Source organism: Myotis lucifugus, unplaced genomic scaffold (assembly GCF_000147115.1).
Source record: "Myotis lucifugus unplaced genomic scaffold, Myoluc2.0 scaffold_262, whole genome shotgun sequence".
NCBI classification, from domain to species: Eukaryota; Metazoa; Chordata; class Mammalia; order Chiroptera; family Vespertilionidae; genus Myotis; species Myotis lucifugus.
Window position 1 is genome coordinate 1,550,381 of NW_005871310.1, and position 27,516 is coordinate 1,577,896.

General features: G+C 40.8%; 1 protein-coding gene across 2 annotated transcripts in view; it reads right to left on the reverse strand.

Moving 5' to 3' along the window:
• The window catches only part of VPS53 (VPS53, GARP complex subunit), a 140,023-nt gene that overhangs the window by 62,097 nt on the left and 50,410 nt on the right, over window positions 1-27,516 (reverse strand). Inside the window, exons 7-11 of one of the 2 annotated variants that reach the window (XM_006099194.3) lie at window positions 27,200-27,319; window positions 21,536-21,614; window positions 18,546-18,689; window positions 17,937-18,079; window positions 15,312-15,453 (exon numbers count right to left, since the gene is read on the reverse strand). In XM_006099194.3, coding sequence (XP_006099256.1) covers window positions 15,312-15,453; window positions 17,937-18,079; window positions 18,546-18,689; window positions 21,536-21,614; window positions 27,200-27,319 — 628 coding nt within the window. The remainder of the gene's footprint in view (window positions 1-15,311; window positions 15,454-17,936; window positions 18,080-18,545; window positions 18,690-21,535; window positions 21,615-27,199; window positions 27,320-27,516) is intronic. The other variant, XM_023762784.1, reaches the window with a different exon arrangement.

Genomic DNA, 27,516 nt, shown 5'->3' on the forward strand with positions numbered 1-27,516 from the left:
CAATAAACTATAAAGCTAATCTTATGTTTTAGATTATAGAAAGAGTCCCTTCCCAAATAAGTCCCTTTACAACAACCACAACAAAATATCCTTGAGAAAATTACTCCCCAGCTTCTGAATATGACCACTCTTTCAAAAATATATTGTTGAGTGGGACCACAGGCTGGTGGGAAAGCTGGAGGCGGGTGATGTAGGTTTTAGCTCCAACTCTTGGCCAAATCATCTAGCTCCTGTGAGCCACAACAGCCTCATCTGCTGAATGAGGATACACTCATAGGACACTCGAACGATCAAATGTGATAAAGTGTGCAAAGTCCTAGGAGAAGCACATAATACATATAAGAGACATTGATGATGATAATTCCAGTGCAACTACAGAATCAAGGCAGCGCTTCGGAATTTTTTACAAATTTGACCTTGAGATGTTTATGCCAGGGAGCTGGGAGCTCTAGCAGAAAGGAAACTAAGTAGACAAGCAGGATAAAGGAAATTGGTGGTGCTGGGGATGAGGAGAAAGGGCAAGGAAGAGCTCTCTGGAGACAAGAAGCCAGGTACAGCCCAGCTGTGTGGGTCAGCTGGGTGGAGCACTGTCCCGTACACCAAAAAGGTTTAGGCTCAGCATATACCTAGTTTGCAGGTTACATCCCTGGTTGGTTGGGGCATGTATAGGAGACAACTGATTGATGTTCCTCTCTTCCTCCCTTCCTCTCTCTCTAAAATCAATAAACATATCCTTGGGTGAGGGTTAAAAAAAAAAAAAGCCAGGTGGAGAAGGAGTTTCCAATGTGACATTTTAGCATATATTAATGGAGAAATGAACAATTCCCTAAGCCAAGAGGGACAGCAGATGGACTACAGTGTGAATGACTTTGTCAAGTGCCAGGATATCAGCTAAAGATATTATTAAAAAAATAAAAAAAAAAAGAAGAAGAAGAAGAAACCACACCTGTGTCTGTGTCTGGTTTAGACTTCAAGACAATTCTGCTTACACTCACATAAACTGCAGAATCCCTGGCCAAAACATTTGGATGCTATCGCACAGTTAGACAGAGCTTCAGCATATGAAGAAAGGCTTGTGATTAATGCATTAGCTCAAGGTAATCATTAGTAAAATAATGACTTTTGTGGTATCCTGCTGAGAAACAATATGGTCTAACAACCAAGCAAATATTTCAAATGTATACAATCAGAACTCTGGCTTCCTTGCCTGATCCAGAAAAAAAAAAAAATTTTCCTGTAAACTTAAAGCTATTTAAGTTTCTTTTTAGAATTAGGCTATTTTTAGGAAGAAAAGTTTATTTGAAAACAGTATTTCTAAGCTTTAGTTATCTCTGTAAGGGCTGTTAGTAGTGTAGGGAAAGAGGAATGGTGAGAAAGGAAATCCATGAAGCCTAAGCTTCAACAAGATAAACGAGGTACTAGCGTTGGATTCCTGATCTGACCAGCTCAACAGTGGGTTTTGGGATCATATTGTTGAGCTGGATCTTTATGCTCTGAGTCTTTTGGTTCTTTGGTCATGTGGAGAGCAAGTCAGTAACTGAAGTGAAAAGCTTTGTTCAAAATCATTCAGTGATAGAACAAGGATTCGAATTTTTGAACTAAACATTACTCGCCTATTGTTAGGTCTACCAAGGTTGACAATAACAGATCAAAATTACACACAGGTGGGCCTCATTTTAAAAACAATGTGCTACTGGAACTCATGACAAAAAGTGGACATCGGCGAAGTGAACCGAGGGTGTTCCTGGGCTCCACTCTCACTGGGAGAGGGTCTGTGCAGAGATGTAGGAAGTAAAACATAAAAGGCAGCATTGAAAAGGCATTTGGGGCAGTAGAGCACGGGCCACTTGCTCAGTGTTATGGGTCGGAAGAGTCCCAAGATTTCTTTCCTATCCCCACCGTCTGTCTCTATTAACATCCCGATGGGATTCCTGAGGGAGTCATAGGCACTAAGGAACTTCTTGCTCGTTCATTTGGGGCGCAAATGTTTCAGGTGTGGACCACATTGATGCAAAAAAGTGATTCAGTCCTTCATTCACCCACTAACAAGTGGATGTGCCATATGCTGGGAACCAGCTGCCCTCAGGAAGATTATGGTCAGGCGAGGAAGATGGACTATAATAAAAAAATTACAAAAACGTGTGATGAGAACCATTCAGGAAAAGTACAGGTTTTTATGAAAGGATGCAACATAGGGTCACAGAAAACTTCCCCAAGGAAATGATGTTTGAGCCAGAACTGAAGGATGCTCCAGAGTTAAATATGTGAAGGGGGTAGGAGGAGTGAGGTGGGTGTGGCCAGAGGTTTGCAGGCATAGAATAGCATCTGTATGCCATTCATTCAGCAGTTATGGACTGAGCATCTATCTACTCTGTTCCAGGTACTCTTTTAGGCACTAGAAATACAACCCTGAATAAGACGGAAAAGGAAGGGAGGCAGTGATGGAAATAAAACTTAGGAACTGGGGTGGCCTGGGGTGATCAGAAAAGGTCTCTTTGAGGAGGAGATAGTTGAGCAGAGACCTGAATAAGAAGGAGCCAATCAGGCAAAGACCTGGGGAGGAGCATTCTCAGCCGGGGACCTGGTGCAAAGACTGGAACGAGCTTGTTGAGTCTGAGAACAGGAAGGAAGGCAGGGCATGAGATAAGAGAGGCAGCAGGAGCTCAAGCACATAGCCCTTCCTGGGCCATGGTAAAGGTTAAATTTTTCTTATCGAAATTGGGCAGTCAGTGGGTGTTTTAAACAAGGAAATGATGGGATCTCATTTAATTTTTAAAATGTCATTCCAACATCATGAACTGTAATGGAAGCTAGAAGAACAGCTTAAGAGGCTGCTGCAGTGTTCTAGACAAGGTCCCATGTGGGAGTAGACGAAGCTGGCATTGTGGAGACAAAAAAAAAAAAAAAAGTGGCCAGATCTGGGACATATGTAGCAGATAAGGTCCAGAGGACTTGTTGAGAGAGTGGATGTGAGGGTGAAGGAAAGAAAGAAATCAAGGATCATTCACTTCTTGGCCTGAGCAACTGCGTGGCTGGTGTTACCATTAACTGAGTAACAAACCCTGGGTTTCAGTCCAGGCTCTATCACTTGGGTAAGTTGCTTAACTTCTCCAAGCCTCAGTTCTTCTATAAGAAATGTGAAGGGATAGAAATATCCACTGCACAGAGCTGCCGTGAGGACTAAAGGAGATACTGTATGTAAAGCATGAGCTATGCTTATAAAGTTGCTTAACACATCGCCTGGTGCAAAGGGAAACCTCAGTCGGTGTTCATTAGCATTTCATAGGGGCGGGCAACTAAATAAGGTAGAACTGTGGTTGTGTTTGTCTGGATGAAGCAACTCTCAGAAGAGGAAGAAATGGGAGCACAGGGCCAAGAAGTCTTGTAAAAAATGATTCCTTTTAATCATAAGTAAGATCCTGTCCCGACTGTTTTGTCTCTTTGAGATCTCTCCAGGAAATGAAAGCGATGGGCCCATCAAATTACAAGGCACAGGACCACTGAGTTTCTCTCCTTCTTCCCTGGTCTCCATCAAAGCCCTAGCGTACCACAGGAACCACTACCCTGCTGGTAAATGTGACAGTACAAAGCCCTGAGGGCGGATACAGACTCCTGCTATTTAGAAAGCCACACTAGTGCTCAGACTAATTTGCTGTGATGAAGGAACAAGCCTTTGCAGAGAGCAATCAGCACACAACTCAGCCTTCTGTGCATGAGCCCTGTTGTCAGAGCCAACCAGACCACACTTCTCATTCTCGCTTTGCAGCTGCTGTAAACCATAGAGAATTACAAGTTTGGGTTTAGATTTTAAATAACTCAAATGACATATTCCATGAGCTCTGGGGCTGCTAAATGAAACCAAAAATTTGTCAAGAAATGAGTAATTTTCCAATTTTAAGAGAATTCATTCTTTTTTCCCCCGTTCTTTTCTTTGTTTGCCCCCCCCCCCCTTCTGAATTCATTATTTTATGCTATGAGAGCTGACGTTAAGTCCACACAGGAAGGAAAAATTCTTCACATAGAAAGTGAATTCCTACTAATTAAACCACATGGGATTCCCAACACCTCCAAAACCACAAGGGCCACAGGACAGTCAAGTTGTCTAATTCACTGCTGGGAAGGCAGAACCTGGCTTTAGTCAGTCGTCTATCCATATCCATAACTGTTTGTACAAATCCCTTTCTGAGGCCCTGGCTGGACACTTCAAATTATCAAAGAAGGAACTCTGAAATTTAAGACTAATCTGTTTCCTTTCCCTGGAGGAGAAAGCATTCAGTTATGAGAGTTCCAGGCCCTGAACCGGTAGCTCAGTTGGTTACAACATCACCCCTATACGCCATGGTTGTGGGTTCGATCCCCAGTCAGGACACACACAAGAAGCAACCAATGAATGCAGAAATAAGTGCAACAACAAAATCGATGCTTCTATTTCTCTCTCTTTTTCTCCCTTTCTCTCTCTCTCTCAAATCAATAAATTAAAAAATAAAAGAAATGAAAGTTCCACAATTTCTGCATTTCTTATTTCATAAATATTTTACTCCAGCCCAAATCTTAATTTGTCCTTAAAGAGATGGTCTGGAGGCTTCAGCTGGTAGGACTGTGAACACAGCACTATGCACACCTGGTTTAATATTGCTGGGACTCCCTGCTTGGTTTCACCATGTTCATATCTCATATTGAGATAGTTATGTATAGGTTTCTTTCTCCATAAGCATCTGTGATATTCAATTTTCATCTTTTTCCAAGGCCCTCCACAAAGAGGGAGCTTGAAAAACATTTTGAATAAATTCTGATCAGATGAGAAGCTTAATAAAATGTTCTTCAGACACCTTGGGAACATTTTCTACTTTCTGTAAACAAAGCAAAAAAACCCTTATGTGTGTGTGTGCTTGTAATAAAGTCTCAAAAATATACCCCACACTATTAAACAGTGGATATTTCTCGACAGAGGGATTTAGAGTAATTGAGAAGGAAGAGATAAGTTCTTTTAAAATATTTTATTCTGTTTGAGCTTTAACAGCATGTATTTCTCTCTCTCTCTCTCTCTCTCTCTCTCTCTCTCTCAGACAAATTATCTGGAGTGTGAAGATGATTTATAACTAAATCAGAGAGTATTTTCTAAAACCCTTAATATTTTTAAATTGCGATATAATTAACACACAATTCACCATTTTAAGATGATTTACAATTTAGTGGTTTTTTAGTATATTCACAAGGTTGTACCACCATCACCACTATCTAATTCCAGAACATTTTTCACCCCAGAAGAAACCCCATATCCATTAGGGGTCACTTCCTGATCTCCTTCCCCCAATCCCTGGCAACTACTTATCTATCTTTATGGATTTGCCTATTCTGGACATTTCATAAATGGAATCATATATGTGGCCTTTTATGTCTGGCTTCTTTCACTTAACCCAGTGTTTTTCAAGGTTTATCCATGTTGAACTACATGTCAGGCTGAATAATATTCCATTGTATGGATATACCACATTTTGTTTATCCATTTGTCCATTAAAAGACATCTGTGTTGTTTCTTCCTTTTGGTTCCTGTGAATAGCACTGCTATAAACATTCATGTACAAGTATTCGTATGAACATATGAAAATTTTAAAGTCTCTTGGGTATACACTTAGGAGTGGAAGCATGTATTATATTCTAAGTAAAGAAACAACAACACATTTTTCAGATCACTTTGTCTTTTCTGGCAGAGTTATTAGCCCTTTATATTAAACATCAGTACATGAGCACCATGCAACACACTAAAAGAGTGACTACTTTAGAGTCTTTTTTAAAAAAAATCTTTATTGTTTAAAGTATTACATAGGTCCTCCTTTTCCCCCCATTAACCTCTTCTAGCCTGTTCTACTTCTTCTGAATCTTAATAAACCATCACTAATATCAAGACTCAGCAATGGGAGAGACTACACAGGTGCACTCAAAAGAGACAAGAAAACAGAAAGCAGTTTAAAACACAGGCTAGCTTAAACTTGAAAATGCTCCTAGCTTTTGATCCTATAATTTGCTTGTACCATAAGAGAATAATCTGAAATGTGAACAGACTTGTCCACAAAAATGTTCATTGTAGCCTTATTTATAAAAGTGAAAAGCACCTAAGGGATAATTAGGGAAATTATGGACCATCTATACAGCAAAATATTGTATAGTGATTGAGAAAACACTTAAGATATAACACGAGGAAAAGTAGGATATAAAATTATACTTACATATCCCATATAAAAATTAACTTAAAATGGATTGAGATCTAAATGAAAGGAGCTAAAACTAAAAAACTCTTAGAAGGAAGCATAAGTAAATGTTTATGACCTTGGATTCCTAGAAGAAAACATAGGCAGTAAACTCTCTGACATCAGTTTTTAGCCACTATGGAAAATAGTAAGGAGCTTCTTCAAAAAAATAAAAAATAGAACTACCATATGACCCAGCAATTCCACTTATGGGTATCTATCCAAAGAAAATAAAACACTATTTCAAAAAGATATATGCATCCTTATGTTCACTGCAGGATTATACACAACTAGAGGCCTGGTGCACGAAATTAATGCACTGGGGGCGGTGGGTCCCCTCAGCCCAGCCTGTGCCCTCTCACAGTCCAGGACCCCTCGCTCCTTACTGCTTGGCTTGCTGCTCCTTAGTGCTGCCGTGGAGGCGGGAGAGGTTCCTGCCACCACCGCTGCGCTCACCAGCTGTGAGCCCAGCTTCTGGCTGAGCAGCGCTCCCCCTGTGGGAGTGCACTGACCACCAGGGGGCAGCTCCTGCGTTGAGTGTCTGCCTCCTGGTGGTCAGTGTGCATCATAGCGACCCGTCGTTCTGGTCGTTCCGCCATAATGGTCGCTTAGGCTTTTATTATATAGATAGTAAAGATATGGAAGCAACTTAAGTACTCAATAATAGATAAATGGGTAAAGACGATGTAGTACATATACAATGAAATATTCCCCAGCCATAAAAAGAGAATGAAATCTTGCCACTTGTAGCAACATGGACAGACTTAGAGGGTATTATGCTACATGAAATAAGTCAGACAGAGAAGGACAAATACCGTATGATCTTCCTTACATGTGGAATCTAAATAACAAAACAAATCAAAGCAGGAACAGATGCATAGAAAGAACAAGCTGATGGTTGTCAGAGGAAAAGGAAGCGGAGAGGAGGGTGAAAAAGGGAAAGGAGAATAAGAGGTACAAACTTCCAGTTGTAAAATCAACAAGTTATGTGGAATGTAATGTATAGTATAGGGAATATAGATAATAATATAATAATAACCTTGTATGGTGTCAGGTGGCTACTAGACTTATTGTGATCACTTTATACTTTAATTAAAAAATGTTTATAACCTTGGATATGACACCAAAACTCAAATAACAAAAAGGAAAAATAAGGCCGTAGCTAGTTTGGCTCAGTGAATAGAGCACTGACCTACAGAATGAAGGGTCCCGGGTTCGATTCCGGTCAAGGGCACATGCTTGGGTTGCGGGCTCGATCCCCAGTGGGGGGTGTGCAGGAGGCAGCCAATCAATGTTTCTCTCTCATCATTGATGTTTCTAACCCTATCTCCCTTCCTCTCTGAAATCAATAAAAAAAATATATTTTTCTTTAAAGAAAAATAGGTAATTTGGACCATCAAAATTGAAAACTTTTGTACATCAAACAACACTACCAAAAAAAAAAAAAAACCCCACAGAATGGGAGAAAATATTTGCAAATCATATACCAGATACATGACGAAATATATGAAGAATACATAAAATATATCTAGAATATATTCAAAAACTCCTAAAACTCAATAATAAAAAAACAAACAATTTAAAAATGGGCAAAAATCTTAAACAGACATTTCTCTATAAAATATATACAAATGGCCAATAAGCACATGAAAAAAATGTTCAACATCATTAGTTATTAAGAAAATGCAAATCAAAACCACATTGAGATATTACTTTACACCATGAGGATAACTGTAATTAAAAAACAAACAAAACAGCAAACAGCAAATACTGGCGAGGATGTGGAAAAATCAAAACTCTCCTACATTGGTGGTAGGAATGCAAAATGGTGCAGCTGCTGTGGAAAACAATTTGGCAGTTCCTCAAAAGTTAAACATAGAGCTACCATGTAACCCAGCAATTCCACTCTCAGATATATTTCGAAGAGAACTGAAAACATATGTTCACACAAGAGCTAGTATACAAATCACAAATGTTCATAGCATTATAATAGCCAACAAGTAGAAACAACTCAAATGTCCATTAGCTGGCAAATGGCTAAACAAAACGTATATCCATATAATGGAATGTTATTCAGCCATAAAAAAGACTGAAGCACTGATATGTGCTACACAATGGATGAACCTTAAAAATACTATGCTAAGTGGAGGAAGCCAGGCACAGAGACCACAATTATGATTCCATTTATATGAAATGTCCAGAATAGACATACCCACAAAGATGGAAAATAGATTAGTAGTTGGCTGGAGTTGGGGGGAAGGAGGAAATTAAAAGTGATTGCTTGGGGTGGGGTGTGTTCTTTTGGGGGCAATGAAAATGTCCTGGAATTGGATAGTTGGAATCGTGGCACAATATTGTGAATATGCTATAAAAAAAAAAAAGGAATTGTATACTTTTAATGGTGAGATTTATATGAAATTTTGTTATCTGAATTATAGTCAATCCTATATAATAAAGCAGTAATATGCAAATTGACCATCACTCCAATACACAAGATGGCCAGCAGGGGAGGGCAGTTGGGAGGGACCAGGCCTGCAGGGGAGGGCAGTTGGGGGGGGGGACCAGGCCGGCAGGGGAGGGCAGTTGGGGGGGACCAATCTGACAGGGAGGGCAGTTGGGAGGGACAACGCCTGCAGGGGAGGGCAGTTGGGGGGAACTAGGCCTGCAGGGGAGGGCAGTTGGGGGTGACCAGGCCAGCAGGGGAGGGCAGTTAGAGGCAACCAGGCTGGCAAGGGAGGGCAGTTAGGGGTGACTGGGCCAGCAGGGGATGGCAGTTGGGGGCAACCAGGCGTGCAAGGGAGGGCAGTTAAGGGCAATCGGGCTGGCAGAGGAGCAGTTAGGTGTCAATCAGGCTGGCAGGGGAGTGGTTAGGGGATGATCAGGCTGGCAGGCAGGCAGGTGAGCGGTTGGGAGCCAGCAGTCCTGGATTGTGAGAGGGATGTCCAACCAGGATTGGGCCTAAAAGGCAGTCAGACATCTCTCGAGGGGTGTCAGATTGTAGAGGGTGTAGGCTGGGCTGAGGGACACACACATACCCCGTGCACGAATTTTGCGCACCGGGCCTCTAGTTTTAAAAATAAAATAAGCAGAGAAAAAAATGTATTTAAAAAGTGCAATTTCAATTGTGTAAAATATATAGAATGACCACACCCAAACTTTCATCTGGTTGATGGGAAAAGAAATGACATGTTGTCTGCCTTTTCATTCTTGCCTATAATTTCCAAATGTTCTCTCTTGACCAGGTGGTACTTTCTTCTCAGAAACAAACAGAAGTTAATTCCCCACTAGGATGGGATTCGCATGAAGAAAGGTATTCCTTCAGCAGCAAATGAAGCATTTATAAATGTTTTGAAACACTAAAGGGAGCTCCCTGGATAAGGGGACGCTATTTCCTTGCTCTTAGGCAGAACTGCTGAGCCCCTGCCCCCTCCTCCTCTCACACATGCTCCCTAATGCAGGTGTTCGGTTGTTGGAAGACTGAGCTGGAGGCTAAGTCACTCTGTGTGGGTTTTTATAAGTAGCGAACCTTTTGCAAATACTCTTATGCTCAAACAGCATGATCAAAAATTACACCTACAGCTTCTATATTTATAATGTAATTTTTAAAACTGGGCAAATATAAGTGTATATTAAAATGACCCCTATAAGCCAAAGGACAATTCTATTTAGAAAGGCAACTTATGCAATAGCCAAGAAAAGGAGAAATGCAGCTGCATTAAGTGGGAAAATTTTTAATTTAAAATTTTTTTTTCCAAATTCAGTGTGCCAATTATAACAACCCAATCTACTCTGCTTTTATGGAGGCTAAATATAATGTTTATCTTGAATCTAATCATCAAGTCACTAATTATCATCAAGTCCCTAATAATCATCAAGTCACTAGTTAATTCACACCTAGACATTTGCTTTTAATTTCAAGGCTATTACGGACTATTCTGTATCTCTCCTCAAGGGTCAGGAGTTGAGGCAATTAGCAAAAAACAGTGGCAGCTCCCTTCTTCCAGTAACAGTGACAGCACAGGACATTATACTAGTAAACTTGTTAGGGCTAGAACAACAAAAACAAAACAAGCCTTGTCCTTAAGGTTTTTTCAGTCTGCATTTCCATCAGATGTCAAAGTCACATCTGTCCAAAAAGAGCAAAAGATGCATTATCATACTCATCTCAGAAGACACTCCTCTGTGGCAGATCTTTCCAGGTGAGCTCCTCACCCCTCAAACTCATCCTCATTGTTTCACTGTCAATCAATCAAGGATGGAGCGGGGTGGGCTTGGGAGCATCTCTGGTCAACTGGCTCCTTGGCTGACTTCTTACCTCCTCCATAACTTTCCAAGGAATTCACTAACATTCTATGAAATTTGGCATATTAAAGGGTATCAAGATATACTCTGGTTCATTTTGTAGTTTATTCTGATACCCTGAAATAAAAGGATGGCCACAAAAGATTTTTCATACAAAAATCAACGAACAAAAACCCCCACACATATATCCCGGGAGCAAGGCAGCATGGGGAGGAGGTAGAGAGACAAGGGATGGCAGGTCTTCAAGTGGGGTGCCCAACAGCTAGACTAGGAGTCAGGCCACTTGGAACCCCTGGCTCAGCCCAGGCTGGGCTCCTTCCAGCACTGTCTGTTGGGAGCATGGTCAGTGGCCCTGACTAATCCACCAGGGTCTCTGCTACGGGTGAAGGTGTCCCCCTACTTGGCCCATGGCAAGGTGATGGCAGGACCAAGCTCAAAGTGAACATTACCTACAGCAAGAAGCACTACCTTCACATCTTCCCCCGGCAGGCTGCGGTGAACTGATTTTCCAAGACCTGGCCGGCCTTGCTGAAGAGCCCATAGGAGTTCTGTTGCCTTTCTAGAAACTAATATTTAAGGGAAAATCCTTGTAGCCTATGGAGCAGTCATTGTCAGGCCCTGGAATGCAGAATAACAACTAGAACAGAGATGATCAAGGGGAAGAGTTTGACTTAAAGAAGTTGAAGGATTTGGAGAAGTCTGTGGAGAAGCTAACCAACTGAGGGGTGAATAAAGAGCTCATAGCTGAGCAGGATTTTCTGGCCAAGGATTTGTAACTTGAAACTCTCTGCAAACTTGATAGGAGGGAAAACAACTGAACAACTGGAGGGGAATTTGCAAATCTATTATGCCAGAAAATTTCAAAAACAGAAGACCAAAAAGGAAGAGATGGGTGAAAACGATTCAAGTGCTCCTAGCTGACCCGGCCCCCCGCCACAGAGCACAGCATTTGCCAGGACACAGAAGGCTGCAGTTCGGGACCTTGGCCCCGGCAGAGTGGGTGAATGTGGAGAGAGGCCCTCTCCTCCCTCCATAGGTTAGCAGTCAGCCAACTGCCACTTCGACATCCCTATACTGGTTTTCTACAAAAAAGCATTGTCTTCACAAACTTGCATACAGCTCCTGCCAGCTTTTCATGGTCTCTGTGTGTTTACTCTGCTCCGTATCCTCACCTTGTTTAGAGGGGCCTTCTCTGCCCACGTTACGCTGGCTCTTTTGACCTTTGGAACGTTTCCTAGCACAAGCGAGGCCTGAGATGTCCTGGGACCACCCCAAGCTTACAGGCTATCCTGGTCATCTGATACAACAGGGCCATTTGTTCCTCTGAAATCCTGTAGCTCCCTAAATGTGAAAGTAAAGTCTAGCCAAAGAAGGGGAAGAATAGCTGAAAACAGGTATCTGGCTCTAATGTCTTTCAAGCATCCTTTGTTGGGACCTATTTCCTATTCAGTTAGTGAAATTACCTTATGCTCTACCAACCCCATCCAGTTGGGACCTGGGAACTCAGGGGACACTCCCAGCTGGGACCTGTGCCCAATGATTAAACTTCTTTGCCCCCAAACAGATCTCCATAGGGCTGAGCCCAGAGCTGCAGGAGTCTCTGCTTAAAACCAGGCCAGAAGCATGGCTTGGGTAGGGCGGAGAGGAGAGCAAACATGAGGACATCAAGGTGGTGTAGAAGTCAACCACCTACTTCTCAGGAGAGGGACAGGTTTCTTTCAATGTCATTGCTGTTACCCATTTCTTTCTGTGACTTGCATTTTCTTTAAGGGCATTTTCACTTGTTTTGTGGCCTATTTTTTTCCATGATACTACAATTGCCTGGGGCGGGCGGGCTATAAGGAGTCAATGGAAGAAAAAAGGGGACATATGTAATACTTTCAACAATAAAGATTTTTTAAATAAATAAATAAACAAACAAAAAGAAATCAATTTTCAATTTTGAACGTGAGTTAACAATCAGAGAAGTGTGTATATATATGTGTATATTACATACATATTTCTATTTTTAAGTACGGAAAGAGTGCTTTGTGGTTCAGTTGTATCTTATTTTAATAAAGTCATAAGTGGCACTGAATAGGTTGAGTCTTATGGTCTTGCCTTAAATCTGAGAGCTGCTGCCTCCACTCTTTAAGCCCAGTGCCTTGAGGGACTAACCCTGATGCACCTACTCTGAGGCAGGTCTTGGGGGTTGGGGGGAACAGAGGGGATCCCATTGAAGTCCCAGAATTTTAGGACTGGAAGGGTGGGGGCTACAGAAGATAGTAGAGGGGTAAACAAGTGAATGGGATTCCAGGCCCAATCTCTGCTCTTACTCTCCTTCTTCAATTACAGTAGCTCAGTTTTTCTGTATTTATATATACCGTAAGCTATGTGGTCTCAGGTAAGTTTCAAATGAGTATAGCACCTACCTCCTATAGTTGATGAAGTAAAGTGAGTGACTTTAGGAAAATACACCTAGAACAGTGTGGGACACACAGTGGATGTTCAAAATAAGTTAGCTATTATTCTGTGTGGATTCCACATTAGAGTTTGTTAGAGAAAAAAGTTTGGAAGTCTGCTTTGGACCATTTCCCTCATTAAAAAAAACTGAAAAATAACTTTGTTAAAGTATGTAAATGCAAAAAATATGTTTAAAAAATATGTAAATCCATTTGTATAAGAAAAATTCAAGCAAAATACCAGAGTAGAACGAAAAAAAATTCTTTGCTTCTCCACCTACTCTCACTCCAGCTTCCTTCCCCAGAGACATCCGCTGTTATCATTTCCAGACCTTTTCCTTACACCCTTACATACATAAACATGTTTTTTGCTTTTTACATAAATGGCATTATACCATATGCATTGGCCTGCAAACTTACATTTTTCACTTAGCCATAACTGAGAAGTGTCTTTTTTTCCTGTGATAGCACATCTAGATCTACCTCCCATTCTACCACTTTTTAACTGCTGTACGCTACTCCACAGGACGGGTAGGGCAGAGAGGAGAGCCATTCTTTATTTAACCATTCTTTAAGGATAAACATTACAAAAATCTCCATTTTATTTTTGTTGGTTTGTTGTTGTTTTTTTGCTTTTAAGGATGCAGTTCACCTTTTTCTTGGTATGGATTTTTCTTTATAGACTTCACAGCTAGATGTGAAATTGTTGCCTCATAGTGCATGCACATTTTTCTTTTTTTTTTTTTAGAGGAAGGAGAGGGTGAGAGAGAGAGAAACATCAATGATGAAAGAGAATCATTGATCGGCTGCCTCCTGCACACCCCACCCTGGGGATTAAGCCCACAACCCAGGCATATGCCCTGACTGGGACTCGAACCATGATCTCCTGGTTCATAGGTCAACACTCAACCACTGAGCCACTCTAGCTGGGCATGCACATTTAAGTTTTTTGATACATAATGAAAATTTGCTCTCTAAAAAGGCGGTATCAATTTGTACACTAGTACTAAAATCCTTTCTTGTTATTCTTATAATATTTTTTGCCAACCTGAAGTATGGAAATTAGTATCTTGTATTTTTTTCACATATTAGCCAACTGTTATTTCTTCAATGAATTTCTGCTTGACTCTGTACTCCTTTTTCTTGGGTTATTTTTTTCATATCAACTTGTAAGAATTCTTTATGTATGCTGGATATTAATTATTTGTCTTATATAGCTTAAACTGTTTTTTTCCTAGTTTGTGGTATGTCCTTAATTATGTTTGTGGTCTCTTTTTCCACACAGAATTTCACTCTTTTTATGTTGTCAAATGTTTCAGTCCTTTTCTTTATGGCTTCTGGGTTTTATGTCTTGTTTAGTCCCCCTAGTACACCGTTATTAAAGGAGAGTCTATTCTTTTCAGTTAACCGAGAAGGCAGTACACTGAGTTACAGCAAAGTCAAAACTGGACCACAAGTCTCTCTTGGTTGCTGATCCAAGGATTTTCCTACCCAATCACATTGCTTCTCTGTTGTTACCAGCAGTTTCGTGTGTGTGTTTTTTTAAAATCCAGTTTTAAGGGAAACTCAAGAGCAATAACTCTCTCAACTTTGATTTCTTCCTCCCTCTCTCCTCATTCCTGTCTGCCTGCACAAGGTCTGTGTGCTCTTTGCATGACTAGGAAGCAGAGATGAGTCAGCCATGATTCCTGCACTCAGGGAGCTCAAGTCTCTGTGTGTGTAATGCTGTAAACAGAAACTACCATAAAACATAATAATTTTGTTTCCCCATGGATGGGAAATCTGAAGAAAGTATATTATGTGTTAGCAGGGAACCTGGGTTTCCAAAAAAGAGGTTTTCAGAGAGACACTTTGGGCCTGGTCTTTGCTTACATGGAGAGTAAGTGATTGAACCACCACAGTCCAGCTTTCCAGGGGGGAAAGCCCTCTGGCCTGTGTCCTTTGTGTTTCATCTTTTGGAATCTCTCTGACATGCAAGTCTGTACACGTGGCTTTGAAGTTTATAGAGACACTTGACCTGGTTTGCTCACCAGAGACATTAAGAAGCCAAACCTTGTAGTAAAAACATATCCTAATTATAATAAAATTCAATAGTTAATAAAGTAATAAGGTATTTGTGACTAATTAAGTGAGGTCCCTGTGACTCACAAAATTGTGTCTGTAAAATGGGGCCCATGCTTAGATAAAATGATAGGCCATTCTAAAAACATGGACCACTGTATAAGGGACAAACGAATCACCATACCATGAAAGACTGGAATAAAGCCCAGCCACCCAACCCATGGGCTTCATGCTCCAACCTTCCTCAGGGAGTTCTTACCAGGGCACCATCTGTCAGAGTGCAGCCAGAGAAGCGTTTTGCAAGAAATCCCTCAAAGTTAGTTGTTCTCTGAATAGCAAAAAGAAGCAATTTCACTTCAATTTCCTTAGCTCTGGTCCGCATAATCTTGGCAAGTTCTGTCCTTCAAAATAAAGAGATAAGAATATTGTCAAACAAATGGATCATTCGAGATAAGACCAAGTAAATGCTTTTTTTATATTTTTTTAATTTTTAAAAAATTTATTGATTTGAGAGAGAGAGAGTGAGAGAGACAGACAGACAGAGACAGACAGACATTGATTTGTTTTTCAACTTATTTATACATTCACTGGTTGCTTCCTGTATGTGCCCTGACTTGGAGTACAGAGACAATCCCCTAACCAACTGAGCTATCCATCCAGGGCACAAAGTAAATGGTTTTAGCTTATACATATATATTTATTAAAGTAGGTGGTCATTTCAAATCCTGAGATCTGTTACCAACTCAGTTTGATGCCTGGGAAATAGAAATACATATCTATCTTCTATCTACATAAAAGGCTAATATGCAAAGTGTCCCCTTGGGAGTTCAACTGGGAGACCAGGAGTCCATCACTCGCTATGACGTGGGCTAACCACCAGGGCGTGGTGTGGATCGAAGGAAGGCCCCAGCCAGCAGCAGGCAGCCGGCGAAGGGAGGCCCTGGCCGGCAGCCTGAAGGCCCCGATCAGCCCTGATCACTGGCCAGGCCTAGGAACCATACCCATGCATGATTTTCGTGCACCGGGCCTCTAGTTCTAAATAAGAATTTTAAGGTGAAATTATCCACCAGTCAAAAAAAAAAAAATAATCAAGGATTATGGACACCAATTTGTTTACATTGTTACTACTATTTTTAAATATTTAAACCTTTCAATACTTTGTTAATTATATATATGAAACAGTATTTTATAAAAAATGCATATTTTCTATGTAATTTCACAAGTCATTAATTACTGAATTACAAAGCCCTCCATCTTCCAAAGAAATAACCTTCTCCTCGAACAGAGAGCAATAACCCTGGAAACACAGGTGAGAGACCAGACCCTCTATGTGAAAAGTGACACGTATGTGTTTAGGTGGTTCCTGCCTGTGTATGTGCCTCTCATGTGCTCTGTTTCAGAATGTAAGTTGTCCGGGAGCAGTGACATAAGAGTTCTGAACTGAGCTATGATCATCACCCCCCCACAAATAAATGATAAAATCAAACAAGGTTTATCTGAGAATTATCTGAGAATTATCTGTAGGATTTTGAAACAGTGAAAGCTTAGTAGAAACACTGCCAGTAGCTGACACAATGGCAGGTTTGGTGTAGTATTTACTTCCAGTCTCCTGCAGACTTCATTTTTCAGAGTTAGCTTGCAAGTCACTGAATTACCTACCAGTTTCTCGAAGAATTCATCTTTCTTTGCTAATCAGGACTTAGGAATGACAACCACAACTGACCCTGACTCAATACTAAATCTATTATAGCAAATGTGTTTCTTAAAACAACAGCCACAAAGAACGTACAACACGAAGAGTAAACCCTAATGTAAACTATGGGGTCAGGGTGATAATAATGTGTCAGTGTAAGCTAATTGATTGCAACTAGTGCACCACTCTGGTGGGGGAATGTTGATAATGACGGAGGCAATATATGTGTGGGGCAAGGGTATATGGGAAATCTCTGTATCTTCCTGTCACTATTGTTGTGAACCTAAAATTGTTCTAAAAAAGAAATTCTATTAAAAAACACAAACCACAAAACCAACAGCCAGTTTTCCTTAAAACATATCCCGCACCACAATGTGCTTAAAGCTTGCAACTTGAATATAGTCTCTGTGATTTTAAGACAAATGACTATAATGAATTACTCTAAGGTGGCTGAGTTATGGTTAGATATAAAAAAATTTTATTATCCCGGAATTAATGTAATTGTGAACTATTAAAAAGAAATATATAACTAATAAAACTCAGTTACCACCACTGCTATGGTACAGTTGCAAGTAAAAAATAAAATACTTTGACTCTAGCTTTAGCTTTATCATGGATATACTGATCAAACCTTCTTGAATATAAAGGACTATGTGGTCCTGGGTTACACTCACGGACACAGAAGACAGGTCTTTGAAATGCTTAGAACACTCAGACGCCAATATTATTAACTAGCCGAAGATTATAAATACTGTAGAGTGGGAAATTTGTTCAACAAATATTTCCTGATGGTTTACATGTCACTGAAGTAGGTACTACCCCTGTCCCTGTGGAACTAGCTATCTATCAAGCTAGAAAAGCAAAATGATAATGGGTATATACAACTGCAAACTGATATATGTGATCCAGACATGGAGGAAAACGTGGGCAATGAATCACTACAGGTAAATTTGGTTGATGAATCTTGAGTTGGTGAAGCCAAGAAGACAGGCTGTTCAGGCAAGGGCTAGGCCAAAGGAAAGTCCTGGAGCGAAGACGGAAGCAGAGAGTGGGGTGATAATTGGATATGAGGGTGCCATCAATCATTTGGTGGGGTCAGGAAGTGATTCCAATCCACAAGACAACATGGATCCGCTAAAGACAGGAGGACTGATTTCAATTAACACCAAAACCAGCCGAGTTGGAATCTACCTTGTGACGTGGCAAAATTCTACTGCAATCCTCTCGGTCATGTACCACTCACGTGGAAACATTCGGCCGAATTTCTCCTCATAGTCCACAAGCTGGCGTTTTATCCAGGCATAGCGTCTGTCAATTTTGTCCAGCCAGGCAACCTTAGAAAATTAGGGAACAAAGTCCACCCCAGTATTAGAAGTAGTATTGACAGTTTAAGGAAAGCAAAAACACGGAACCAAGAAAAACACAGCCAAACTCTCTACTTTTCATGGTTTTAAAGAATCTAGGCTACGTTTTTACTTGATCCAGAGATTTTTACCCTGAGGTTCATGAGTAGGCTTCAGAGGTCTATAAATTTTCTGAAACTGTATGCAAAGTTTTAGGCATAAGTGCCTTTTGCTGGAGAGAAGATCTGTAGCATTCATTAATTTCTCCAAAGGGCCAGTGACCCCAAAATGGTTAAGAACCACTGAACTATACAGTTAGCCCCTAGCATTCATGGTTCAACAATCAACTCTTTAAGACAGTAATAATAATAATAAAGTATAAATCAGGAGGCTTGAGAGCATTCAATTTTCAATACAATTCAAATGTCACATCTGATCTCATTTGGTCAATACTTACATCTTGGTTTTCTTGAAAAAGGACTAGATACTCTGACAGATGCTGTTTAATAAACTTTTTAATGATTTCCTGTTTGATTCGGGGGTCCAAAATATTAGCAATCAGACACGCATCTCGTAGGACATTGCTGGGTCCTCCTGGCCTCTGTTAAAACAAACATACACCAATTCAGAAGCCAGAAACCACCTCTGAATCTCCTGGCCTCTGACAGCTGCTACTTCCCGCTCCTCTCTTGAAGTTCTTACTGCTCCCACTCCCCTGACTCATTCTTCTGCCGTGGATGGATATTTTAGCTACTTGTTCCTTGATGAAAGAATCATTAAGCTAGAGTGCAGTAGCCAATATAAAAGCTACTCTGTCAATCAGCAATGAGACATTTTGAAAAACATGGCCTGTAATGATCACAGGAAACTTTGCTTTCCCAACACCAAAACTGAAACCGCCTTATGGAAGAGCCCAGAAGGCAGATGACCCCAGTCTCACTCCACCTGTGCCACTTTCCCTGATTCCAACCTCAGAATCCTATTCTTTTATTGACTGTGTCTCAGAACTATGATGCACTTGCAACAAAATTATTATTGTAATATAAGTAATTTTATTAGCCTTGAAAAATACATTTAATTACTGTTATTTTTTTTAAGGAGGTAGGAAGGGAATGCCATGAAGTAATCTTTCATTATAGAGCAGTAGTTTGGTTATTCTGACAAAAAGAATGACATATTTTCTCTTACTGGTATTCTTTCACAAAAAGGATCTTTAAGAGTTTAATGGCCTCCATAAAAATGTTTCCTTGCTTCAGCTATGACATGGAGAGAGGTAAGATTCCTATTCTTAAGGTGCTATATTTCTGCCAAACAATACGGTGGCATTTAAAACATAAAAGCAAGTTCCATCAGATTTGTTTTACAGATACTCAACCACTCAGACATGTAGCTAAGGTAAAATATTATACTATCAGCCCTTTGACCTAAAGAGAACAGTAGAAGGACATGGAGGGGCTGTATCTACACATCACAATGGGAAGACCTGTGTCATTTGGGAAGGCCTTTGTCATTACCACCGAAGGCAATTCAGTCTCGATGAACCTTTCTTTATGGTGCCTCACGGCATGAACGTGGCTGGCTGAGTGGACCACAGTAAAAAGAACACCTGGATCTACGCTTGGCTTGGCTACGCAGCCACGTAGCTTTGGCACAGTTACTGAACCTCATCTGAAAAATAATGGACTTTAAGTAGGTGAATAAGTAAGGTTCTTCCAAATCTTTGTGTTTTGTTTTATTTTTGTCAGTTCTGTCCAATTTACCCACCTGCCCTGAAATTTATGTTTCATAAGTGTCACCTAAGCTGCCTCGGAGCTCAGTTGTTAAAATGCTGACTAGCCCCACACTGAGGCTGTTATGTCATCCTCTGCTCAACTCCTGCTTGTGGGTAAAAGCGTTTGATCTTGTGGGTAAAACCCTAAGCTCATGGGTTCAGATTTTTTCATTTCAAAAGGACTTCATAGGTTACTTTGGATAATGAAAAATATATATATCGTGAGTTCCATTTGTGAAATAGAAGTAACAGCACAAGGTCTTTTAAAAAAGCAACAACCATTAAAAAGGACAAAAGAAAACTAAAAAAACCCCTCTGTTACCCAGTCAGAGAAAAGGGAAGCAAGTTGTTAAAGAAAACCATTTTAACTTCATCTGCCTGGTGGGATCTGGGATAAGGAGATACTGTAGGTCACAGTTACTTTCTTCTAAGTAATCAACCTGGGCTTCATCCACATCTTTCAGAAACTTCCTGAAACTGGGATGAATAGCAGATCCGACACTAACAAGAGTCTAGTGCTTATAATCTGTGAATTCCTTACAATCTCTATTCACAGAACGGCTTTCCAATATCCCCTTCCCAGAGTTACATCAAATGGATAAGGATATACAGTCCTCAAAGGAACAAGCTTTACAAATAAAATGTGTGATCACCAAAAGACAGGCACAATATGGACAGACATTAAAATCAGGAGCAGGTTTCCTATAGAAAGTAGCAATCTACAAAGCTGGGGCAGCTACCCCCACCTACTTCTTAAGTTTCTTTTAGGAAGCACACATAAAAATGATTAAGGTATTTCCAGTTATTGAATTATAACACAGATTCAGAAAATGTTCCTTGGCTCAGTAAATAAAAATATATCTCCCATCTCCGCCCACCATGGGCAGTGAGGAATGCTGCCTGCCCGGGTGTGCTTTGGCTCATATCTGCACTGAACAATTCTTTCTCTTGAAACAGCTCAAATAATAGAGGAAGAATAAAAGCTTCTGAATGCCCTTCCCTCCCTGACACATGCAAAGCATTAAGATGATGTCTGCTACAGTTTAAAGGTAGAGCTAAAGGCAGTTCACCAAGCACAGTGCCAGCCAACTGAGGCAAAGTTTGTTACATGAGAAGTGTAACCCATAGCTCACAAGCGAAATACTGCGGGCTTCCCAGACACAACACAAACAGCTATGCCACCAGTGAGAACGAAAGGGATTCATGCCAAAGAACAGGATTCTGATCGTTAAAAACGAGTCTCCGAACTGTGTCACTCCAAGTTACATAAGTCCGTGGACTGCCCTCCCAGTTGTCTTTTCACCAAACTGAAACCAATAAGTTATGTAACAATCCTAAAAAACGCTGCGGCTTGAAGATTTTTTTAAAAAAAACACATGAGAAAAAAGGAATTTACTGGGCAGACAAGACATTAGGTTTGACACACATTAAATTAAACCAAAACAAATCCTCATGCCTCACATTTTGATGCCGAAAGAACATAAATGAGGAATCAACATCGCTTTGGGATATTTGAAATCAAGAATGGTCTCATTATCCTGAACGTTTGGCAAATAGACTGATGGCTGCCAGCAAAGACTTTTGGGATGATAAATGGGAATAGTACCTGTAGTGAGTGTGAATTAGGTAAGAATGGTGGTAATATTAAAGACTGGAGAGAACAGGCAAAACTATACCTTGGTACCCTGGGAAGGAAATGCTTCTTCAAAATCAGCCAGGATTTGCTGTCCTAACTCAGTCTGGGCAGCCTTCACTCTGTAGAGAAAATAAAACATATCATTGTCTGGTAATTTTCAAATATTCATAAGTAATTATGCAAAGATCTATAGAAGTCAGAACTAGTGGAGTCTTTAGAGACAGGAAGGGGGAAGGTGGCTAGATGAGAGGTCACACACTAGTTAGTAGCAGGTTTATGACCAGAATCCAGGTTTATCCTATTTAATCACAACATGGGTTTTCTATATCCTTAGATTTTCTATATCCAAGTTCTTCTAGGCCAGCGGTTCTCAACCTGTGGGTCGCGACCCCTTTGGGGGTCAAACAACCCTTTCACAGGGGTCGCCTAAGACCATCGGGAAACACATATATAATTACATATTGTTTTTGTGATTAAACACTATGCTTTAATTATGTTCAATTTGTAACAATGAAGTTGGGGGTCACCACAACATGAGGAACTGTATTAAAGGGTCGCGGCATTAGGAAGGTTGAGAACCACTGTTCTAGGCCATGCCTCGCCTGTCATGAATGAGGTAGTAGTTATACCATAGGAAAATGCTATATAATAAGGCCCAAATCAGATATAAATCCATTTTGAATTACCAGTATAACTCCTCACCTACTCCTTGGAGTAAAGAATGGGAGGAGAGCTCCATACTATTTCAGAGTTGTTGTTTTTTCCAACCAAGATCAGGTTCATAAGTTTTAACAAATGAATAAAAAAAAGGTTTTTTAGAGCAGAAATAATAAAGACTGAAATGATAAAGATGAACTGCTAATTGAGAGTGAAGGCCATTGAATGAAGATTTACGTTTGCTCAGAAGATTGTGAATATCAGAACTGAGTGAGTTATGATGAAAATCAGTTAAAAATGGAGGGTCAGTACTTGACACAGTGGTTTGCATGTACAATAGTAGCACAAGTATTTTTCAGCTTAAATGAAAGGAGAAAGCAGCACAGCTGGGATGAGAAAGAAAGTTCGTGCAATGCTCATGTCCTCCACCAGCAGCCGGCCATGCCCCCGCCAGCCATGCCCCCGCCGGCCTCGGGAGCTGGGGTGGAGCAAGGCTCGGAGGCCGCTGCTAAACTGCCCTGAGCCCCAGGCAAATATTTTATCTTTGTTAAAAGCACCATAAAATAGTGTTCTTCCTTTCTTGGTCTCCACCCTGCTACTTTGGAATTAACTTTATGAAGTTTCTAGAAATAGTGAATAGCTCAAAACCACAATTTCTCTGGCCACTAGGCAGTGCCTAGCAACCTACTGAGATTTTTTTTTTAATGAGGGGATAGGCAGGACCCAAAACAGTCTGATTTTTCTGTGGCATAGTCATAATTATGCTTTTATTTTAAATACTTTACAGGATTTTTCCACTATCTTCAAAACCACCGATAGGTGGGTTTGCAGCCTTTTCAGTTAGTTTTCAAGGAGGCTAGAAATGACCGAGATAAGGCTATTCCTCGCATGGCTCCCCAAATCAGAATCAAGGCCATCCATCCAGAATTGCCCAAAGTCAATGGGAAATATTCCTGACAGGAAAGAGAACCAGCTTTTGTAAAACTGTACCTTGGAGGTCCTGTGACTCCGCGTAATGGGCTAGGCAGACAGACTCCCCTGGTGCCAGGTCACAAGACTGAGCTTCCAGAGCCTCAGGCCCCTCTCTTCCTACTCTCCTCTTGGCAATATACAGAGAGCACTATTCCCTCCTGAACCACAGGGACCGTTCCTGAGGGGGCACTCTGCCCATATCCTCAGGGCTCCTGAGCATCTCAGTGATACCGATGGGCCCAGCTCTGCCTCTGTCACCCCATCATCCCTTAACTCCATCTTCTTACTGGATTTAAAACTGGGGTTGTCTGAAAAGACAACCAGAGGCTTGGTACTTCCAGGGTACAGAAGAGAGGTGAAGTATCGGACTGTGATCTGTAGACTCCCTAGTCATCTTCAATCCATTTTTAGTCACCTCTTGAGATAGCCTAGACTCAGTTGTGCCACTAGTGCGCCAGGCATAATCATAAGGAAGCCATTTCCCCTACACAGGCTACAGCTAAGAACAGTTGTGAAATAAGAGGGTGGGGATGGAGGCCTGTACCAGATGCCTTTCAGCGTCCTCTCTAGTACTGACTCTTCCACAACACCCCTCTTGCAGCACTAGCTGCCGACAGCACCCATGTTTACAGGAGACTACAAGTCAGATGCATAACTAACGTTGGAGCCGAAGAATAAGCTTCCGCACATGAAGGTTTCCTAGCATAGTTTTTGAAGTGTCTTATCAGTGATTCCAATGAAAGAGCAACCATTTCCTTTACTGACATTAATGATGGTGTCTGTAAACCCAAACCACGATTCCATGTAGCATTAGGGCGAGATGTGAACAGCAGCCTTTACAATCAGTTGCCTAAACAGGATCCTAGGAGGGGATAATCACTTGAAAGAATCTATCTTCAACTTGACTCCTTTATTTATATTCCTTCCTCTTTTAACAATGAAAAGTAAATGCCTATGTAAAGAGAGGGAACAGCTGAGACTGTTAGCAGAGCACATAGAAGGGGTGAGCTACCAAGATTTCCTATTCACTCTTATGAAAACCAATCTACAACTGATAGAGAACAGGGCAGTAAATAGTAATTCCTCCTGGCATCCAAATAAGTTCTGCCTGGTTGAGTGTTGATCACTCTTAGGAAATAAAAGATTCACTGTACTGCCTAGAAAGAAAGGTCAACCAACTGGCTCCTAGCATCCTCCACGTCACGTGACTACGGGTTGTTTAAAGGTGCCCTTTCCTAAATGTGTTATCAGTTTTCATAAAGGGTGGAAGCACAGGGGCAGCAAATTAGGAAAATTATTTAGATATTTGTAGATAAAGTAACCCTGATGCTTCCATTATCTTGTGAATGACAGTCCCAACGAAAATACAAAGGTTCACAATAAACTGACCTCCCAAATACGTGGTGTGTCCTGGACAGAATGGTTAATTAGCCACATTAGTCTGAGCTGCTCTATTTCCAAACAGACAGACTCTACAATCTCAACCCAGAATCTTAGAGTGACTCAGTTGGATGCTTTTGAGGACATCAAGTACAACCCCTATACTTTTGAAACCCTTACTCTTTCGCAACCTTACTCTTTCGCAACTTACACTTTTGAAACTAAAGTTCTTTCAGCAGGAACCCTTGTCAAGTACACACAGCTAGGCAGGCCTTTCCATTCTCTACTTTAGTTTTTTCATCACTACATCATGTGATCGCACTTTGCCAGGTATCTCTCACATGTAAGAGATTAGAAATAGCCCTGAAAAATATTTTTAGTTCAAGGGTTTCAAGAGAATACAAGACTCTTCCATTCTTTCTCAGGAAATATTGACTGATTACTAGAAACATTTGCTTTCATGGATATTCTTAAGCCAGGAGGATTTGTAATATGAAGATGATATTTTTTAAAAAATCTTTCCTTCAATGTTATATTAGTGTTTAAGCATTTTCCAGAGGGGAAGTTGGAAAAAAATAACTATATTCAAATCAAGATCCATGAATTTAATATTTCAAATGCACAGGCAAAGACTTCAGAATACAACCTTTTATATGATTTCTACAATTTATAGACAGCAAGCTATTAAATTAGAGAAGCTGAAGCAATGCATAGGGCATAACTTGCCTTCTCCCCTCCCCCCAAACAAATAGCTACTTCTATCATTTCCAGATGGTTCTACCATTGCTATGTAAACATCAGAGAGGAAAATCACCAGAAATGATGCTAAAAATAAGAAGTCTGGACTTTCCTCAAACTTTTAATACCTCTTGAAAAACAATTGTAGTCAAGCACTGAAAACAAGGTTTTTTCCTCTTGTGTTATTTTTAGTGTTACTTAATAGTACATGCTCTATATTAATCTACCATTTTTGCAAATAGAGGTTTTCCATTAAAAGAAAAGTAAATCCTCCTGAGTTTGCAGCAACCCTACATGATAATGAGTGTTTGCAGCACTGAAATATATTGATGAAGTGTTAGATTTTCTCTTTATAAGGGGAATGTCATTACAACAGTGATCACAACGTTCTTCAAATTTATAAAACCACCTTTCAAAAAAATGTTAGAAAGCAAAGAGTCCTAAAAGAGCACATTTGCTTGTATGACTCTAAGTTGTTTTTTTATAAATAAAATTCAGTTCTGCTCCATTCCTGCCATTAACTATGCTCATCACAAACAACCAACCAGTTGGTAACCAACCCCTCAACACATCTCCTTGACCTCATGGCCATTATTTTGGTACAGTCCTTATCTTCTCTAGCCTAGAACATAGTCTAAACCCCAGGAAGACCAGTGTCATGTACCTATAATCCACCAGACTTCCATAAAATACAAATGAGATCATGCCCCTCCTGCTCAAAATCTTTCATTGCCCACCAAGTAAAGAAAAAGTTCTCTAGCAAGGCATATGAACTCTGACCTTGCCTACCTATGCAGGCTTTCACTATCATCTCCCAAAGTGACAGGATGCGCTCTCTCTCTTCTATTCTCCCACTCTCCTTTTTATCTTGATGGTAAGATCCTTTCCATTCTTTTAAAATCAGATTAAAATTGAATTCTTCTATAACCCCTACCCTTAGCCCCTGAAGGTTCATTCTATCAATTCCTCCTCTAAGATCCTGCCATGCCCTGTATAGCAAATACCAGTTTTGTTATATCTGTGCTCTGCTGAAATTTTATATTAGTGTTTCTCTTCTCTACACAAAGATGAACTCCTCGAGTAGAGAGTGTATATTGCTTATCTTGTGCCTGTGGTACTCCAGCACAGGGTCTAGGATATAGAAGGTGCACAGTAAATATCTATTAGGTAAGTGAAGGGAAGAATAAATGAATGGGAAAAACAGATCAACTCCGGATCATTATGAGGATAGGGGGAGGAGTTACTGCCTCCTTCCCTTCACCCCCATCCACTGAGAGCAAGTCTGCCTTCTCCATTCAAGCTTCCTTCCTTTTCGCAGCTCATAAAGCCCTATTTGCCCACTCTCTTAGCTGCTTTCCATCCCCAGTGTGGCATGGCGACCAGCCATCTCTAAGTGTGAAGGGGTTAGGAAGGATGAGGGGAAGGGTGGTGACTTCCCTAGTCTCTGCCAAGCTCTGTTCTGACATTCCTTTGTAGTTCTTTGGCATTTCCATTGCAAGAGGGTACACTGAGTGCATGTTGCCATCTCCCCTTCCTGCCCCAGAGCAGCAGAAATAATAAAAAGATTTTAATAAAAATCCAGAACCATACAAAAAAAGATGTGGTAAACTAGAAACTCTAAGTCGTGTGTGGTTTGTTACAAGGAAAGAGACAACTGGGAGAGTTCCTCTCACTAATACAGACAACTGAGAGTTGTTGAGATATACACCTTGCCAGCTGCCACTGCAATGATGGCAGGCCGGCAACTATGTGACATGGGCAGCTTTGGAAGACATGGTCAGGAGCTGGTAAGGGTACGGTGGATGGGAAGTCTGCATCACAGAGTTAAATCAGATGCCATCTAAGGTTCCTTCTTATAATAGGATTGTATAAGGAACATACGGAGCGAAGTGCTCCAGCACTTCCCAGCACCATCTTTTCTTAAACGGGAAGATCATTTTCTCTGATGACACAGTACCTTTCGGAAAGCTGCCGGATCTGTGGAATTCCCATGTACTTGTGGAAGTGCTCCAGAACGTTCATCACACCCTGAAGAAGATTAGCAACTTCTCCATACTGCCTCCGCCTGGTCATGGCTCTGCAAGGAAGTAAGAAGTTGAGAACTCTAGAAAACCACTAAGGACACAAGAAACAGATGTGGAACAATCTACTCTGAGCTCTAAAACAGACATCACTGGAGCAGAGGGCGAGAGTGGGCTAGAGGGCGTTGAAGGGGGGTGGGGGGGTGGAACGGGGACATATGTAATATTTTCAACAATAAAGACTAAAAAACAC